This window comes from Ictidomys tridecemlineatus, chromosome 3 (genome assembly GCF_052094955.1).
Source record: "Ictidomys tridecemlineatus isolate mIctTri1 chromosome 3, mIctTri1.hap1, whole genome shotgun sequence".
NCBI classification, from domain to species: domain Eukaryota; kingdom Metazoa; phylum Chordata; class Mammalia; order Rodentia; family Sciuridae; genus Ictidomys; species Ictidomys tridecemlineatus.
In genome coordinates, this window is record NC_135479.1 from 6,229,190 (window position 1) to 6,248,348 (window position 19,159).

Below are 19,159 nucleotides of genomic sequence, written 5' to 3' on the forward strand. Positions count from 1 at the left end.
AAGTATTTCCATTTTGCATTCCCACCAGCAATGTATGAGAGAGTTCCAGTTGCTCCTCATCCCTGTCAGCATTTGATATTGTCAGTGTCCTTTTAAATCATTCCATTCAGTAATGTAGCATTATCTTATTATGGTTTCTATTCGATTATTCCTAACAATGGTGATTCAGAGTTTTTAATGTAACTCTGACCTGAACTGGGGTTGAGCAATTTGTAGAATGGATTATATATTTTTTAAGGCCCAATAAAAGAACTATTCATTCATTTTCTTGGAGTGATTAGAAAAGCCATTGGACCTGCCAAGAATTTTGTCTCAGACAAGGACAGCACACTGTGGAGGAAAGATAGAGTTACCCTGTGATTGTTCCCTGTCCAGCCTGCTTTTTTGGTGAACCGGCAACACTCCTGCCTCCTCCTCCCCACCTCACCACCTGCTCCACCGTGCATTCACACCCCAGATGCTGACTTGATGGTACATTCCTTTTTACTGTAGGATTCCAGTTTAAGATAAATGTCACCTCCTTATGAAGCATCCAGGACCTTCAGAGGCTTCCAGGCACAGCATTTAAGACAATGTTGTGGGAAAAGTGCAGCCTCTTTTGGAGCTGGACTCTATTTGCTTTTTTGGATTTATTCCTTATTAGCTGTGTGGCTTTGGGGAAACGACTGAACTGCTTTTAGCCTAGTTTTCCCAAGTGTAAAAGGAGGATGACAGTACCTACCTCAGGAGGTAGATATTTGTTGCTGTTGTTATTAATTTGCCTCTATCGGATGCTTAGGTTGTCCTTGAGTAATTCTGCCCTCATTTCTTCCCAGCTATTTGCTCTCCAGGGCAGGCTCTGCGCCTCGGGCTGCGTGTGTTCCTGACCCGGTGTTGGTAAACACCAGCCGCCCAACATACTTGTTGAATTGAATGGGCCTCAAAGTATTCCAGGGAAGCCAGGCGGCCTGTGAGGGGTCCAGACCCACAGTGACCTCTGGCTCTCAGGAAGCCGCAAAGGATCTTTCCCGCGGCGGTGACACCTTCCCACAGAACCGAGGGCTAAGTCTGCAGCTTGTGCTCGGAGTCACTGCGGGTTTGTCTGGACACGTGGGTTTGACAGATCAGAGAAAAGGGGACGAAGAGAAATAGTGATCAGGAAAAAAAAGGAAAAAGAATGAGGAAGACGGATTGAAAAGGAGGAAACTCGAGTGGAGAGGGCGACGGGCATGCGCCCCTGGGATGGAGCCTAGATAGAAAGTGAGGGTCAGGTTGGGGGCGGGGGCAGGGGACGAGACTTGGGAGGTTTTCGGGTCCCGGGGACTGAGTGGCGGTGGGGGAGACGGAGCGGGGACAACGCTCGGACGCAGGGGGAAAGGCGCGGAGGTACCACCGGGTCCGAGCTGGGCGGGTTCTGGCAGAGCCGGGAGCTGTGTGTAGATCCAGCGGCAGGTGCGAGGGGCGGAGCCAAGGGAGGGCGGGGCTGCGGGGCGGAGCCACGAGGGGCGGGGCCGACGCCGGGCGGCGGGCGGGGTGCGCGGCTCGGCTCCTGCGAGAGCGGCAGGGCGGCGGAGCTGGAGCCGGATCCCGAGCCGGAGCCCGAGTCCCAGCCCGGGCTAGAGTCGGAGCGGGGGTCCGGCCGGAGCGGGCTCCAGCGACATGGGATCCGCAGACTCCAAGCTGAACTTCCGGAAGGCGGTGATCCAGCTCACCACCAAGACGCAGGTGCGCTCCGGGTCCCCAGCCTCCCCATCCACCTGCTGGGCTGGGGGCTGGGCAGGGCCGGGGGCTGCGCGAACTTGGCTCCCGGGGAGATGGGGCGACGGGCTGGTCCAGAGGGTGACGCAGAGGACAGCGTGGGAGCGAGATCCCCTTGGCCTGTACCGCAGGGCTCCATCCCCTGGCCCTGTCCCCCCACCTCAGTCTCCTCTCCCGGGAACACCTCTCTTCCCGCAGCCGCTGCTGCCACCTTAGGCTGACGTGTGCCTCTCCCCGAGCCGGCGATGCTGCTGTCTGCCCGCCTCGCCCGCCCCCCAGCGCCCTCAGCCCCGCATCATCAGCCTATCCCCCCACTCCCACCCACCCATCCGCCGATCTGCTTCCCTCCCTGGCCTTCGGTGCCCACGGGTCCCGGACGCACAACCCTGGCTGACTCAATGCAAACAAAGCCGGGCCCGCGCCCGCCCGGGTCGGGAAAACAGCTGGTGCACGGCAGCAGCGGCCTCGCTGGGCCCCAGTCGATGCCTGCGGCCAGGGAAGGCCCAGGTCTTCCTGGGAACACGCAAAGAGTGGCGGGCAGCGCGGCAGCCTGGCAAGGGGACCCGTCCCCAAGCATACAGAGCCCCAGTTTCACGGCAGTGGACCACTCCGGGGGTCCTCCTTCAGGCCCTGTGGAGTGGATGGATGTTGCCAGAATCCTGTGTTCTCTGTTTTGGGGATGGAGACGGGATTGTCCTTGGTCTGCTGTCAAGGGAGCTGAGGGTACCTTTCAGCCTAGTCAATACTTACACACTCTCCACTGAGTCCACAAGTGGCACAGGGGACCACCTCCTTGTCCCCAAAGCAAACCACCTGGCTCCAGTAAGGCTGTTGCCCTGCCCACCACTTCTCTCCTTGCCCCTTGAATCAGGTCATTCTAGCCAACGAGATGCCTAATCCTGACTCCCTAGGTCCCTCCAAAAGGCTCTTGATTTATTGCCATGAGGGGGGCACCCCCACCCTGCTATTCTCAGGGCTCTCTCTTGCTCTTGGCAATTAGAGTGGGGTAGAGAAAGCCATCTACTCACAGTGAGTCAGTCACAGCCCCCGAGTCTGAACTTCTGCTCCCACACTCTCATCCCTGTGCTGGGAAGGTCAGGCACTCAGCAAATGCCCAGGACCCATGGAGAGTCTCTAGCCCCAGCTGAGAGGCTCTTGATAAAAACCAGACCTGCTTCTCTCCATCCCCCTGGCTCCTGCCTGGTTCTGAAGCTTTGGGATGGGGTATTAGGTCTGTGACACGTAAGCCTTCCTCTCAGTGTGGGGCTGGGGGGTGGTTCCTGTGTTTACCCTCCTGGTGAGGAGTCACCTTGCTGCGTGAATGTGGCTCAGCAGCTGGGTCCTTTGCCAGGCCAGCAGGGCGAGCTCACCAGGTCCCAAAGGATCTGCAGTGGTCTGGATTCCTACCTGTTCAGGTCCCCTCCTCCAAACACAGCCTTCCTCTGTCTTTCCCTGGCTATAGGCCTGTGAGATTGTGCTGTTCTGTTTCCCAGCTGAGGACAGTGAGGTTTGGACTAGGACCTGGAGTAGACTGGAGACCAGCTGGGGCCTCCTTCGGGACAGCACTGGGGTTCTGCAGGTGGGAGAGGGTCTGGCTGTCTGGAGGAAGAGACCTCAGTGACCAAAGTCTTGGACCCTGCAGAGTGATCTTTTGGGGGCAGCCTGGGTGTGAGGACAAAATCCCAAATAGTCAGCCTGGACTTTCCTTACTCAGTGTTCCTGAGAGTTTCAGTTGTCCGCAGGATGATCTCTGATTTCAGGCTCTCAGACGCTGTGCTTTGGGTAGCAGACAAGTGGACCCAGCACCCTTTACTGTGGCCCAGGCCTGAGCTTGCTGCTGCTTGGCCTTCTCTGCCTTCCTGCCCTGCATCCTGTTTTCTTCCTGCTCCATCAGCCAGCCCTGGGCTAGGCCTGACCTTAGGCCTGAGGGCCAGCAGCTTTGGCTTTGTTTCTTGATCCTTTCCTAGAGTAGGTAGGTCCCTGGAGGGCGGCATCTCTCGACTTGAGACTCCCTCCAAGATCCTGCATGTTTGGGGATGCTCTGCTGCAGGCCAGAGAACTAGCGGGGTGTGGGATGTGCATGTTCACACACGTGCACACAATGTACACATGAATGCTGTGGTGGCACGGGCTTTCAGGACAGGTCATACTTAGCAGGCTGGAGCACTATTTTCTATTAGTTTCTGCCCCCAACAAGAGACTGTCAAAGGCTATAGCTGGTCCTCTAGGCCTGAATGGGTGTCTGGCCTGATAGGGCACCTGGCAAACCAGATTAGGAATACCTGGTTTCTGGGTAGGGAAGTTCGTTCTCTGTGCCCTTAGCATCAGGGGCCAGAGCAAAAATGCTTTATCCAAAGAAAGCTTCTTGGAGTTGGGTGGAGGCTAGCTGGGATCACTGAGATGGGAGCTCTCAGAAGCCCAGAGGGCTCCAGTGACCCTGGCTAATGCTGTAGTATCAGCCTGGTAGGGTCAGGGGTGGTCACCAAATACCAATGTCTAAACTGCGATGGGACCAGGAGAGGAGGTCGCAGCTGAGGAAATGGGGAGGCAGAACCTGTTCCTGAAGAGATCTTTCCTCTGTGTCTAGAAGGGGCTTCCCTGGGCCTCCTCAGTCCCATCCTAAGTCTCTGCCTTCCTTTTGAATTCAGTTCTCAGATGATGCTTGCCTGATGAGCTAGGTCAGAGGTCATGTCTGCTTGATGTTCAACTGGACTCTTCCCTTTAAGGGGGTGGTGGCTACCTGGGAGGTGGGCAAAATGTCAGAGGTGGCAGCTTCCCAGAGGTGCTCCCAGATGGGGGAGAACCTAGGTTCTGGCCCCACGCCACTCTGGCCCCAGGCCATCTGGACAGGAGTGTCATGTTCCTATACCCCAGTTGCATATCTGAGAGCTGTTGGACTGGGGGCCTGAGGACCAGTGAACCCCAGCTCCAGGGCCCCTCCTTTGGCCTTTGTTCTTCTACCCACTGCTAACTTGCTCTACCAGTTCTGGGACTGAGTAGTGGCTATGTCAGGCCTGTTCTGAGGGCCAGAGCCACAAGTTACCTTATAAGTCCCTCGGGGTGGGGGTCTTTGTTCAGGCAGTGGACTAGGGTCTGTGTCAACCTCGGTGAGGCCTGCAACCCCAGCTCTGAGTTTGGGTAGACTCCCTGGCTGAAGGGGTTGCCAGGCCTGATTACAAATTCAGCTGAAAAAATGCTGTCTGAATACTGGCCCTGTGCCTCAACTGCAAGGTCAGAGAAGTAGGGCTGGGGACTAAGGGCTCAGGGCAAGTGTGCCTGGACCCAAGTTGGGAACTGTGAAGAACAGAGGTGGGGGCCGGAGACTTGAAGAGGCTCCAGAGGACAGAATTATTCTTTTATTAAAAAAAAGTATCTATATAAATATGTGTATATATATTTATGTATATTAATTCTGATAACAAGAATAATGTGTATGGAGTTCAGGTAGCCAGGCCATCAGGCTTTATGATCCCTGGGGTTTCCGAGAAGGGAAAAAAAAAAAAAAAAAGGCTATGTTGATGGGATCAACCAGGAAGGCATCTCGGAGGAGGTGACCTTCAAAGGAGCCCAAATAGAGAGAGTCCTTGGCTCCCACAGATGAGCATGCAGAAGGAAAAAAAGTAGGTGTTCAACCAAAAAATTATAAAACTTCCCAAGAGATTGTTGCCTTAACTAAAATCCTGATACCTCATCTTCTAACCTTTTCTTCATATGCAATTAAACATAAAATTATGATCATCCTATAGATAGTTTTATAACTTGTCTTTTTTTTTAACAAAATGTTGTGCTACATTTCCCATTAGTTAATATCTTTGAAAATGCAATTATGATGGCTGCATAACATTCCATTCTAGGGATGTGCCTTAGATTTTTAAGTAGTCACCAACGAATGGCTATTTAGTTCCAACTTTCTACTGTTACCAACAATGACTGAAACATTGTTGTAATAACAGTAAATATCTTCATATGTCACATCTCCAATTATGTCCATGGGAGAGATTTCTAAAAGTGAAATTCATTATTCAAATTAGTTGCCTTGGTTGCCTGAGCGACGGTCTGCATGATTCAAGGAGCACGTGAGTCTAAGGCATATTGCTCTGATAGGGCCCGGGGGGCTTTGGAGCAGTGTTGAAATGGGGGAAGTGTGCTAGGGAAAGGGACACCTGGGTGATGGAAAAGACAAGAGCCATCAGGGTTATGTCCTAGGGTAACAGACACTGATGCAAGGGTGTGTGTGTTTGTATGTGTAAATCTGTTTGCACGCATTATGTGTGTGCAAGCATGTGTAAGGAAGGTCTTGGCTGACTTTGGGCCAAGGTTTGGACTTGGTCCAGCAGGCATCAGGGAGCCCCCATAGGTCTCTGTGCTTTATTTAGCACACGGCTTGGGGACAGTGTCGAGACAGGATTGAAGGAGGTAAACTTGGAGGCAGGAGCCCTGGAGAGAGAACTGAATCGAGCGGGAGCACGTGTGTGGGGTCATCAGTCCTAGATTTGGCACCTGGGGTGGGGGCATGCTGAGAGAGAGGAGGCTGAGGGGGAGAGGAAATGGAGCGCATGTCCCCACTGTCATCTTTCCATGGGTCTAGGACCTGGTGGTGTGGCTGGGGATTGTGTCAGCTGGCCAGGACAGTATTCCCTGCTGGAGGAGGATGGGGACGCAGGCAGGACACGCAGGCTGCTGGATGCAGTGGCCAGCTGACCCCTGGAGTGCACATTCTAAGCCTGGCTGTGCTGGCCAGGGCTGTGGTAGCTGATCCATGTCCGTCACCCATTTGGGGAGACTCCCGGGCAACAGTTGGGGTGGAGTAGGGGGCTGTGGCTTCACTCTTGGGATCTCTGCTGGCCACGATTTGGGTAAACTGTGTCTCCCTTGGCGAGGGGTTGTGTCAGTCTGGGCACTGGGTCCCTCCACAGCCTGTGGAAGCCACCGATGACGCCTTTTGGGACCAGTTCTGGGCAGACACAGCCACCTCAGTGCAGGATGTCTTTGCGTTGGTGCCGGCGGCAGAGATCCGGGCTGTGCGGGAAGAGTCCCCCTCCAACCTGGCCACCCTGTGCTACAAGGTAAGGGCTGCCTGGCCCCACGCTGCCACTCCTGCCCTCCCCAGAGTGGCTGATGATGGCCCAGCCTGCAGCGGGAGAGGACAGGAACCCAGGACATCCCACCCCCAGGTCACGGTGCTCCTGAGGCTTCACCCAGTCCCCCTGCCCTGTGGCCCTCCCCTTGGGGAAAGTGAGTATGGCGGCCACAGTTTAGAGACCTCCGCCAAGCCTTGCCGAGCACTCTGCACAAGTCAGCTCACTCGCTCACCCTGTGGGGCGGCACTATTAGTGTCACAACTTCACAGATGAGGAGACTGAGGCCGAGACAGGTGTTGTCACTTACAAGGTCTTGGCCATCAAGTGGTGGCCCAAGCTCTGTTTCTCTGATGCTCTGGGCTGCTTTGGCCCACACCCAGGTCCTCCTGGGCTGGCTGATCCCATCAGCAGAGATGGCCCTGCCCGGTGGGGCCTCTGACCCTCTGCAGTTGGGGTCCCCTCAACCTGGCCACTGTCCCATGTGCCCTGTGCTGCTCCCCACAGGCTGTGGAGAAGCTGGTGCAGGGAGCTGAGAGTGGCTGCCACTCGGAGAAGGAGAAGCAGGTTGTCCTAAACTGCAGCCGGCTGCTCACCCGCGTGCTGCCCTACATCTTCGAGGACCCCGACTGGAGGGGCTTCTTCTGGTCCACAGTGCCCGGGGCAGGACGAGGAGGGGTCTGTGGGCCTGGCCAGGGTGGGTGGGAGGTGACAGGGCACATTCCTCCAAATCTCTTCTGACATTTGGAAGTGTGGGGGCAGGAGTGGGGGGTGCTGCTAAGGATGGGGGTCAGTGATGCCTCCTTGGGTCCTGGGTTCTTCTCCCGTGGGGGTCCCTGTCCCTATAACCTGGAGGATGAAGGCTGAGGAGGGGAGCAGAGGCAGGAGCAGGGAGCTGGGCCTTCAGAGGGCAGAGAGTGACCATGCTGTCATCTCCCCCTGCACCCTGGGTTCGTCTCCAGCTAAGGGCAGAGGGGTGAGGCCTCGTGATTCCCAGCAGGGCTGAGCCCTTGAGGTTGGGAGCCTTCCTGACACCCCAGTCAGTGGGGAGCTTTCTTCTCTGTCCTCAGCCCCTTTCCCTGCTCTGCCTCCTCCTGCCATGGGAGGTTTGGCATGAGCAGAAGTCTACTTCCACTTCCTCCATCCCTCTGCCCTCGGGTGCCTGCAGGGACCCAGTTCCTGTCCCCCACCATCCCTCAAGCCTTGGGTCCACCTCTCCTTGGCCAGCCACTACTGAGGCAGCCTGCCTTCCCAGCAGGGTGAGGAGGAGGATGAGAATGCCCGTCCCCTGGCCGAGTCCCTGCTCCTAGCCATCGCCGACCTGCTCTTCTGCCCAGACTTCACAGTCCAGAGCCACCGCAGGAGCACGGTGGTAAGGCCCCACCGTCGTCCCCACAAGGGTGGGCTCTGGCCCTGGGTTGGGGCAGGGCCAGGTAAAGTCCCCTTGGGTAGGATGCAGTCAGCAGAGCTGGGGGTGCTTCAGGAGAGCTGGACCGCCTGGTACGCACGTCCCGGCTGGGGGTGGTGGCTGGTACACTGGAGAGGAGCCAGCTGGTGTCTGGCCCTGCCCACTGCCTCTGGGTGGCTGTGCATAGGCCTCCATTGTCTTAGTGTGCACGAGGTGGGTAGGGGAGTAGGGACCCAGCAGGACTGGCCTTCTCATTTCCTGTGGTCCGTGGACTTGACCTTGAGTGTTCCTTGCCCTCCCACCACTGGGGACACCTTTCCCTGCCCCTCCCTCCCTTCCTGTCTCAGACTGTACGGAGCAAGTTAAAAACAATCCATGTAAGTGTTTGAAAAGTAATTCTTAAGCCACCTAAGAACATCCATTTCCTCCCTGTACATTGGGACCCAGGGTGTTTTGAGGGTGTCTTTAGGAGGATTCAAGGGTTACTGCCCCTGGAATGGCAGGAAGCTTGGGTTAGACAGGTTCTGTCACATACTGCCATTCACCTTGTGACCTCCCACCCATTCTCTTTCTGTCCCTGTCCCCAGGACTCAGCAGAGGATGTCCACTCCCTGGACAGCTGTGAATACATCTGGGAGGCTGGTGTGGGCTTTGCCCACTCCCCGCAGCCTAACTACATCCACGACATGAACCGGTGAGCAAGGCTCAGGCAAGAGCCCTCGGCATAGCTGGAGCCTGGCCGGGCTCCCGCACAACTCAGAGACCCATGGGGTCTTCCAAGGAGACCCTCTCCACTTGCCATCCAGCTGTGGTCTTACAGGAGAGAATGGGGTCATTTATTTTTATGGACCTGGGCAGGGGTTCCGGCCAGGGTGGGCAGCCCCCTCCTAGAGGAGATGGAGATCCTAAGGTGTCCTGTTCCCATCAACCATCCCCCAGGATGGAGCTGCTGAAACTGCTGCTGACGTGCTTCTCTGAGGCCATGTACCTGCCCCCAGCTCCAGAAGGTGGCAGTACCAACCCATGGGTTCAGTTCTTTTGTTCCACGGAGAACAGGTGAGGGACCCCTGGCTTTTCTTTCCAGTGTCTTCCTTGTTCCAGGCACCCCTGAACTGAGACCAGTTCCAGCCCCCAGTTCTTCTTTGAGGGGGAGATGCTGCCCCCTGGTGGTGGAGAACTGTAACTTAACCACACTTGATACCAAAGCAGTTCAGTGTCTCCTTGGAGGGACTGGGACAGGAACTGGGGACCCCTGGCTGACCAGGTATCCAGGTCCTCCATGTACAGCTCTGTGTGCAGTGGGATGTGAATCACATGTGCAGTTGTAAGATATAAAAAGTGAAAAAGAAACAGGTCAAATTAATTTTACTAATATATGTGATTTAATTCAAACTATTAAAAATATCAGCACTTAACATGCAATCAGTTGAAAAAATTGAGGTGTTTTACATTCACTTTCTCATGCTACTTTTTCAAAGTCCAGTGTGTAGTTTACATTTCCAGCGCTTCTCAATTCAGACCAGGCACATTCATTAGCTGCAAGTGGCTTGTGACTGCCCTGTGGGGACAGTGGGTGGGGACTTGGGGTGGGGTGACCTCCCCTGATGAGTGAGGAAGCTAAGCCCACATGGGGGCACTCATGGACTATGGGGGCACTTTGGGGTATGTGTTGGTGTCACACAGCCACGTGGTAGGTTATTTGGTGCAGGTGGACATGCTCCACTGGGTACACCCAGCTGTGCCCAGGCTGCACTGGGCAGTGCAGGCATTGGTACCCAAAGGCTGGTGGCTGGCCTTCTTGCTTCCAGGCTCTGATCCCTATGTAACATGGCACACCTCCTCCTTCGGGTTTTCCTGGCCTCCTGCCCCACCTTGCCTAACTCCCAGAAGAGAAAGGAGCGCCTGACCCCCTTTCCCAGCCAGTCAAAGGCTGGCCAGAGTTTTCTTTCTCACACGCAGCCTTATCAGGCAAACTGCCACCTTCGTCACTCACTTAACCTCCCTGGGTCTCAGTTTCCTCACCTGTAAGATGAGGAGCTTGAACCCTGACATCAAACGAATCTGATTCAAGTCATTCCGTGGCCTGGAGCCAGGTGATGGGGCTGGGGCTCTGCTCCCCAGGGGGAAGCCCACCTTCTCCCTGGGTCTCTGGCCCCTTCTCTGAGCATCATGGAGGGGTTCTGCCCACTGAGAAGCTAGGGCTTGGACATACTTCCCTACAGGAAGTCCCTCACCAGTGGCCCTCACGCTCTGGGAGACGGATCCCTCTGTCCTCAGCCAAGCTTGGCCCAGGACAGAGCTGGAGGTGGGCATAGCTGAACAGGGCCTTTCCCACGCAGAGGGACAAGCTCGTGGCTCTGCTCCCCGGCTGCCAGCCCAGAGCCTGACCCTGGCGCTTATTGAGCGAGGTGGCCCTGAGGGGTGGCTGGAGTGCTGGCCTGAGGGGTGGCCTGCAGCCCCGCCCTCTCTCCCTTGCAGACACGCACTGCCCCTCTTCACCTCCCTCCTCAACACCGTGTGTGCCTATGACCCCGTGGGCTACGGGATTCCCTACAACCACCTGCTCTTCTCCGACTACCGGGAGCCCCTGGTGGAGGAGGCTGCCCAGGTGCTCATCGTCACCTTGGACCACGACAGCGCCACCAACACCAGCCCCACTGTGGATGGCACCACCACAGGCACCGCCATGGACGATGCTGATGTAAGGCCGACGGGGGAGGGTTGCTGCCCTGCTGGGGCTGTGGGCAGAGGCCCTGGGCCACAGACACCCAGGAGGCACCTTGAGGAGTGCCTTAGGAGGGACATTGCTGTTGCCACCCAGGCTGGGGTAAGGACCAGCTCACCAGGGACTTCACTCTTGACAGCCTCCAGGGCCCGAGAACCTGTTTGTGAACTACCTGTCCCGCATCCATCGGGAGGAGGTGAGTCACACCCTGCCCTTGGGTTCTCACTGTGCATCTCCCACAATCACTTTGGCTTTGTTGGGGGTGGAGGGAGTGCTGGCCCCTGTACAAAGGAACCATGGTCTCTGCAAACTTGTGCCACCCCCAGGTTAAATAGTGAGGATGGGACTTTGGGGGTTTCCAGTGGTAGGAAGAGCCAGTAGCCTCAACTGGGTGGGAGTAACTGGGAAGGCTTCCAGGAGGAGGTGGCTCTGAGGTAGTTTCCGAGGTGGGGGAGATGACGGTGAACAGTGAACTGAAAGACCAGGCAGACCCGAGTGCGTGTGTCTTGTGTCCATGGGGATGTGCTTGAGCTCCCAGGGCCCTGACTTCTGCCACTGGGTGGGACCCATAGCTGTCTCCACTTGTGAGGATTAAAGCAGAGACAGCTCAGCTTTTGGTGGTTGCTCTGAGAACCCCAAATGCTCCTCGTGTGATGGGGTGACAGGAAGGGATATGTGGGGAGCAGTGTGGAACGATGGCACCTGTCAACAAGCCCACCTGGAGGATGGCAAGTTCAAGGCCAGTCTTGGCAACTTAGCAAGACCCTGTATCAAAGTGATAAAAATTAAATAAAAAGGGCTGGGGATGAAGCTCAGTGGTAGAGTGGCCCTGGGTTGAATCCCTAGCAGCACAAAAACAAAAACAAAGTCCAGGTGGGCAGGGACCTGGTTTAGGGTGTGCGTGTGGGGTCACCAGGAGCTGCAGTCTGTTTAGAGAGTGGGTAACCTGAGAACAGGGGAGCCTGTGGTCTGCTGGGGGTAGGGCCGAGGCTCAGCTTCCTGAGGGGTCCACCCTTAGACCCTATTGATAATGTCAGAAACTGGGTCCCTCAAGCTCTGGGGGTTGGATGGGGTGTAGGAGAGTGAGAAAGCATTGCGGGGGGGGGGGGGGGGCTGGACAGGAAGCCAACACCAGGAGGAGCCAGACTCCACAGACCCCTGCTCCCTCCCTCCCAGGACTTTCAGTTCATTCTCAAGGGCATAGCCCGGCTGCTGTCCAACCCCCTGCTCCAGACCTACCTGCCCAACTCCACCAAGAAGATCCAGTTCCACCAAGAGCTGCTGGTCCTCTTCTGGAAGCTCTGTGACTTCAACAAGGTGGGCAGGTGGAGAGGGAATGGAGACACGTAGAAGGGGCTCATGGGTTCAGGCTGTGTCCATTTAGCCCAAGGACAGGGAGAGCTTTGGGGTCTCTCCCACTTGGGGGAGGAGATGGGGTACAGTGGCTCCTTCAGCTGACCCAGCCTGCCTGTTTCCTTACTTGCTCCAGAAATTTCTCTTCTTTGTGCTGAAGAGCAGCGACGTGCTGGACATCCTGGTTCCCATCCTCTACTTCCTCAATGATGCGCGAGCAGATCAGTGTAAGATGGGGTGGGCATGAGGTACTGGGGGTTCCTGCAGATGGGTGGGGTCCTGCCAGTCTGTCCTGCCTCCCAGGAGCTCAGGTCTGGTGCCCCGACCTCCCAGGAGGGACTCCCTCCACCCCGCCCCAGATGCGTCCCTGTCCTGGGCTCCCCTCCACCACCCTGTGTGACCTCTGTGCCGCGTGCTGCAGCTCGGGTGGGCCTGATGCACATCGGCGTCTTCATCCTGCTGCTCCTGAGTGGGGAGCGGAACTTCGGGGTGCGGCTGAACAAGCCCTACTCAGTGCGTGTGCCCATGGACATACCTGTCTTCACTGGCACCCACGCAGACCTGCTCATTGTGGTGAGGGCTGGGCGCATGGGAGTGATGTCCTCTTAGTGAGTCTGGGGGTGGCGGGCACCCCACGATGTCCCTCTCTGTCCCTGCACAGGTATTCCACAAGATCATCACCAGCGGCCACCAGAGGCTGCAGCCCCTCTTTGACTGCCTCCTCACCATCGTGGTCAATGGTAAGGGCCTGAGGCCGCCTTCCCCAGGCCCACCACCAGGTGGCGCCAGGCCACAGGCCATGTCTCCCTGCTCCAACTTGCTCCATCCCATAGAAACAATGCAAGCCACTTGTGTACTGTGAAATGTTCTAGGACTATATTAAAAAAACACCAAAGGCACAGGTGACAGAAGATTTATGATGTATTTACCTAAGCCACCATAACCAGGATATCATCATCTCAACATGTGACCGACACAAAAATTATTAATGAGATCTTTTACATCCTGTCCTACACCTAGTCTTCAAAATCTTGTGGTGCACGCATACGGCACATCTCAGGACTAGCTGTATTTCAAGCGCTTAATGTCCACATGTGGTTCATGGCTACTGTATTGGACAGGGAAGATTTGGGGTCGTAGTGAGGAATGTCAAAGCCACCTCTTCTCTGCCTTTACCCTGCCCACCTGCAAGGACAAGAGTGAGCAGAATGGGAAAGGAGGTGGGGAGGCCTCAGGCTGGCTGGGGCCCATCCAGGTGGGTGGCTGTGGGCTGGCACAGAAGGGTTTCAGTGTGGGTGTCTGGGAGCGGATGGTGGTGGCCGACAGTGGCTGGCTTGTCTGTGGTCAGGTTTGGCCCTCAGGGTGGGTGGGTGGTATAGGATCCAGGGATGCCTTTGGCTGGGCTGTGGGCTCTAGGGCCAGGACTGTCTTCAGGTAACTCATGCACATATTGGCTGCATCCCACAAATCTTACCTGGGTGCCAGCTAGGTGTGGCTGTCCTCTGAGCCCTCAGCCTGGTGAGGGAGAAAGATGTGAGATGAGAGACACACAGATCAAGTTGTGTGCATGGACCCAACTACATGAGGGCTTTATCCCCCCTCACAAAGCTGTGCTAAAAGATACATATTAAGGATAACAGCAGCTTGGCATTCTAGAAAGACACAAAAGCCCTGAGTTTGTATCCCTTCCTGCCCTATCATTGTATTACTGGGGAACTCGGACCACGTTTATAAGCCTCCCTGAATTTCAGTTTCCTCATCTGTACAATGGGGACATCTGTACAATGGGGACAATCTTGTCCATGCCTTGCCTGCAGGAGATATGGCCACAGTGAACTTGACCTCTACAGGCTCGGTCTCCCTGACTTTGTAGGGAACTTCACAGGCAGGAGCAGGATGGATTGGGAGTAGGAGCATGTGCTTCTGCCCAGGCCTGGGATGCCCAAGGGTGGCTGGTGGGGGGCACAGGAGTGAGCTGGTCTCTCTTGCAGTGTCGCCCTACCTCAAGAGCCTATCCATGGTGACCGCCAACAAGCTGCTGCACCTGCTGGAGGCCTTCTCCACCACCTGGTTCCTCTTTTCGGCTGCCCAGAACCACCACCTGGTCTTCTTCCTTCTAGAGGTCTTCAACAACATCATCCAGTACCAGTTTGATGGTGAGGCTCTGGCCCAACCCCCTGGCCTGACCCCTGGGGCAGGAATAAGGATGGCCAGTGGTTGAGGCTATCTTTCTGCCTAAGGAGGGCCAATACAGTGGGGAATAAAGGTGTGCTTCCCGCCAGGTGTGGTGGCACACACCTGTCATCCCAGTGGCTCGGGAGGCTGAGGCAAGAGAATTGCAAGTTCAAAGCCAGGCTCAGGATCTTAGTGAGGCCCTAAGCAACTCTGAGAGACCGTGTCTCTAAATTAAAAACTAAAAAAATAAAGGGCTGACGATGTGGCTCAGTGGTTAAGTGTTCCTGAGTTTAATAAAAAAAAAAAAAAAAAAAAAAAGGTTTTATGCTTCCTGCTCATGTGGCTCAGCTGGAGAGAAAGGCACAGAGGAGGCTTTAAATATGTGACCCCCCCGACCTGGGTCAAACGATTCCTCTGAAATTGGATAGCAGGGAGACTCAGAGTGGTAAGACCCTGATAGCTGTCCCATCAGCTGTCCTGCCCAGTGTCACAGATGCCCCGATGCCAGGTGTAAATTCAGGGTTTGCCTCTCACTAGCTTTGTGACTAGACACGGTACTCACTTCTCAAGGCCTCAGTGTCCTTATCTATAAGATGGTCACAACAATAGCACTGAAGTCCCTGTCACAGGGGGTGTTGGCACAGAAAGCTCCCACAGGTAGTTCTTGGCACAATGTCTGGCAATTCAAATATTATCAATAATTCTTATTGTTTCCAAAATAAGTAAAGTTTGCACCGATCTGTGAAGGATGAGTGGGAGGCATTATGGAGGGAGGGTGACCTATAGAGAGGCCCTGGGATGGATGCGGAGCTCAAAGCAGAGCGTGATATGAGGCAGGGCTGGTTGAGGGGGGCTACTGAGACTCTGGAAAGCACTTTCTCCCACAAATTATGGGGGAACTTGGATGGGAATGGGGGACCCCATCCTCCTGGGCTCCCTGGTTCAGGGAACACTTTCAGAATATTCATCAGCTGGCTTGGTGTGGGCAGTAGGGTCCACCCCACTTTGCCAGGGATCTCCCCTTTAGTGCTGGGTCGTGAAGTGGTCTTGAGAAGGGGTGTGGGGAGCTCAGGCTGGAAGCTGTTTTCCCAGAGTGTAACATCTGGCCCACACAGCTGGACCTGACCCCTCTCTTGGGCTCCCAGGACCATCTCCTGCTGCTGGGGAAGACACCCTCTTGTCCTGCAAACCCCGCCCCCACCCCCAAGCTGGCAGATTGGGTGGGTGAGGGCAACCCGCAGCCCTAAGACGAGGCGCTGCTTCTCACAGGCAACTCCAACCTGGTCTACGCCATCATCCGCAAGCGCAGTGTCTTCCACCAGCTGGCCAACCTGCCCACTGACCTGCCCGCCATCCACAAGGCCCTGCAACGGCGACGGCGGACCCCCGAGCCCTTGTCCCGCACTGGTTCCCAGGAGGGTGCCTCCATGGAGGGTTCCCGCCCTGCTGCCCCTGCAGAGCCGGGCACCCTCAAGACCAGCCTGGTGGCCACCCCAGGTTCGTCACTGGCAAGTGGAAGAAGGTGTGGCTACTGGCATGGTTGGGGGATGGGCGTGATCTTTGGGGTGTCACCCCATCCTGGCAAAGGACATGGCCCCTGCTGGGAATCTGCAAGGTGGGGAAGGGGAACGGCAATGAGGGTGGAGGCACTGGGTTGGCTCCCGGAGGGTGGCCTGGTGGCTGTGGGGCTTCTGGGATGGGAGTGGGCTCTGGGAGGGGTGGGCCCAGGGCTGGGACCAAGGGAGATCAGACACAGTGCCTCTGCAGCATGTGGAGGACAAGGAGCTACCGGGGCCAGGCCAGGAGCATGTGGCAGGGGCCCTCACTCTCTCCTGTGTCCCCCCTGTGCCCCACCTAGGCATAGACAAGCTGACAGAGAAGTCCCAGGTGTCAGAGGATGGCACCTTGCGGTCCCTGGAGCCTGAGCCCCAGCAGAGCTTGGCAGAAGGCAGCCCAGCCAAGGGGGTGGGTAAGGGGGCAACAGGGGCACGGGAGGCAGGTGAGGCTGGGCGTTGCCTTCCTCCCTGGCCTCTGTGGCATGGGCTGGGCCAGGGCACTCTGGGGTCACCTGTAGCAAGTGTCATGCTTAGGGCATCGGGGTTGGCACTGATGACTGGGGGGGGGGCCTTCACAGACCCCTCCCTGGTTTACTGGTCACAGTAAAGCCCTGGCTGTCAGCCTTCTCATCCATCAGCCTTATCTGAGGCTGGCCTTTACCCGTCCTGTCCCATCAGCCTCTAGTCCTAAACCTGTCACCAAGCTGGGTTGGGCCTGGGGCCCAGAGCAAAGGGTGCTGGGCTGGGCCTACCCTTCCTTTGGAAGCAAGTCCCCACGAGGTCTAGGGGAGAGACCTCATTGCCCTGTGCCCCTGCCCCGTATCCGCTCCCTTGCCCCTCACTTCCATTCCTCCCTGGGCACCAGGAGTCCAGCCAGGCATGGAGGGAGCAGCGTCGACTGTCCAGCCCATCAGCCAGTGGCCAGTGGAGCCCAACGCCGGATTGGGTGAGGGGCCTCGCGCTGGCGGAGCAGGGATGGTGTGTGGGCAGGTGGCCCTGTGGGAGCTGAGTCAGGGGTCCCCTGACTCTAGGGACAGCTCGGTACAGATGGAGATGAAAATGTATCCAGACGTGCCTCTGGCATGGGAGCTGGGCTCTGGCTCCGGGTCAGTCCTTCCGGCTGGTGACCTTCCTCGTGTGTGGCCTCTCTTGGCTCAGCTTCCCCTGTCTACACTGTCGGCTGAGTCCCCAGCAGGATCAGGTTACACTGTGCTGACTGTCTGAATAAATCACCCTCTGATTTCCTCCCCGGGATCACTTCCCACTCACATTCCCACTGAAGGCAGAGCCATGGGATCATAAATGTCCTCCCTGCTCCCACCATTGCCAAGGTTAAAGGAGACAGTCTCCTGAAAGGCGCACACACAGCCACCAGCCGGTGGGACTGCTTGACATGCAAAAGGCTCTTCCCATTAGTGAGAGTTCCTGTTCATGGTCCCTGCTGGGTGTAGGCCATGGCCTGCTGGGAGAGAACCCCTGGCTCCGGGTCCCCAGCCCCAGAGCTCTGTCCCTGCCCCAGGTCCTCTCCTGGAAGTCGAAGCTGCCCTTGCAGACCATCATGCGGCTGCTGCAGGTGCTGGTCCCCCAGGTGGAGAAGATCTGCATTGACAAGTGAGAGCCTGGGCAGGCTCAGGGGCTCGGGCAGGTGGGCTTTGGCAAGGGGCCAGCCCAGGTTTGGGTGGAGGGGTGACAGGGACGGTGGGCCTCAGAGGTCCAGGGTGAGCCCCAAGCCCTGCTAGTCCACTTGAGCATGCTGGAGACCCCTTCTCCCTGTAGGGGCCTGACGGACGAGTCAGAGATCCTGCGGTTCCTGCAGCACGGCACCCTGGTGGGACTGCTGCCCGTGCCCCACCCCATCCTCATCCGCAAGTACCAGGCCAACTCGGGCACCGCCATGTGGTTCCGCACCTACATGTGGGGTGTCATCTACCTGAGGTGGGCCCTGCTTCCTATCCTGGGTGGGTCTGGGGTCCACCAGAGAGCCTGTCCAGCAGGGCTCAGCAGGGACCTTGGCTCCGGGTCTCCCCATCACAGAGGGGTTAATGTCAAGACAGTCAATCATGGTGGTCTTTCCTGGTTGAGGGTTGGACCCCCTGTCCAGGGGGGACATCATGAAGAGAGTTTGGTTTGGGCTGGCTGTCACCTTGCATCTCCCTTCCTTGTGAAGGTGACAGCCCACTTCCTCTGCAGGAATGTGGACCCACCCATCTGGTATGACACCGATGTGAAGCTCTTTGAGATCCAGCGGGTGTGAGGATGGAGGCCTGCAGAGAAATGGAGTGGGAGCCCCTGGTCCCTATTGCTCCCCCTGCCCCAGTCTTCTGAACTTTAAATGACCACCACCGTGGCCCGGGGTGGGCAGAGTAGCCAGGTCCTCCTGGGTGGCAGGCCCCGAGGCTCCTAATACCTGGGGAGGATGGAGCCCAGTTCTAACCCCCTTCTCCCCAGATGGGTCTCCTAGGAGCCCCTGCCTCTGTGACTACAGGTCCTGCCAGAGCCCCTCCCTGTTCTGGCTCCCTCTTCAAGACACATTTCTGTGCTGACCCCTCAGTGCCTGCACACTCCTGTGCTGCCCCACAGGTCACTGTGCCCTGATGGGTTTGCCCAAGGAGCCGTGGGCTGTCCTGAGGCCCCTGGGCAGGTCTAGGGGAACCCTCCTGGCCTTCTACCTTGAAACCACGTGTTCTAGGCCGGATCTCTGCCAGGGCCCACAGGAAAATGGGGTGTGACCAGGCTGTTGGCTGAGGGGGCTGGGGGCTGGCCGACTACAGAGCCAGACTGGGGGCTCTTGTGGGTTTTAGGGGTTTGGAGTGGGGTATTGAGGGTCCCCTTAATATTCCCTGGGTCAGTGGATACAGCCTTGCTGTTGGGCAGCACCAGGGGGCAGTTGTCAACCCTACCTGCCCCACCCACTGTGTGGAGGATGGGGGTGCCACCATTCCAGCGGCCCCCACTCGGGCCTCTGGGTCTCCCTCGCCCCACCTGGTCAGTACAATCTTTGCTCTGTACAATCGGCCACTTTACACAATAAAACCTCCCTCTCCAGCCTCTGCCTCTGTGCTTGGGATGGGGGTAGGCGCCAGACTGTGGCCCTTATCTTCAGGGCAGCCGGGGACTCTGTACCCCA

The 19,159-nt window shown here is 56.9% G+C and overlaps 1 protein-coding gene across 4 annotated transcripts; it reads left to right on the plus strand.

The window, feature by feature from the left end:
- Positions 1–1,487: 1,487 nt before the first annotated feature.
- Hid1 (HID1 domain containing) lies at positions 1,488–19,077 on the plus strand. Of its 4 annotated transcripts, none has more exons than XM_005332537.4 (19): positions 1,488–1,704; positions 6,654–6,803; positions 7,323–7,493; positions 8,071–8,187; positions 8,811–8,917; positions 9,163–9,279; positions 10,702–10,924; positions 11,088–11,144; positions 12,125–12,265; positions 12,438–12,528; positions 12,723–12,874; positions 12,963–13,041; positions 14,293–14,457; positions 15,746–15,973; positions 16,335–16,441; positions 16,898–16,978; positions 17,552–17,643; positions 17,809–17,967; positions 18,223–19,077. In XM_005332537.4, the coding sequence occupies exons 1-19, from the start codon at positions 1,639–1,641 to the stop codon at positions 18,284–18,286; spliced, it is 2,367 nt and encodes a 788-aa protein (XP_005332594.1). In that variant the 5' UTR covers positions 1,488–1,638; the 3' UTR covers positions 18,287–19,077. The 4 variants fall into 4 exon arrangements, 3 of the variants coding, with proteins under 3 accessions (XP_005332594.1, XP_013217155.1, XP_021586880.1); XM_013361701.4 differs by having other exon boundaries at positions 8,074–8,187; XR_005726189.2 differs by lacking the exon at positions 18,223–19,077 and having other exon boundaries at positions 17,064–17,643; positions 17,809–17,847.
- Positions 19,078–19,159: the final 82 nt, after the last annotated feature.

What these genes read in the sequence shown, in the direction of transcription:
- Hid1 (XM_005332537.4), top strand. Translation starts at nt 1,639, where the DNA reads ATGGGATCCGCAGACTCCAAGCTGAACTTCCGGAAGGCGGTGATCCAG. An exon ending in CCGCCATGGACGATGCTGAT is followed by an intron (nt 10,925 to 11,087) that starts GTAAGGCCGACG and finishes CACTCTTGACAG; the next exon opens with CCTCCAGGGCCCGAGAACCT. An exon ending in TGGGGTGTCATCTACCTGAG is followed by an intron (nt 17,968 to 18,222) that starts GTGGGCCCTGCT and finishes CTTCCTCTGCAG; the next exon opens with GAATGTGGACCCACCCATCT.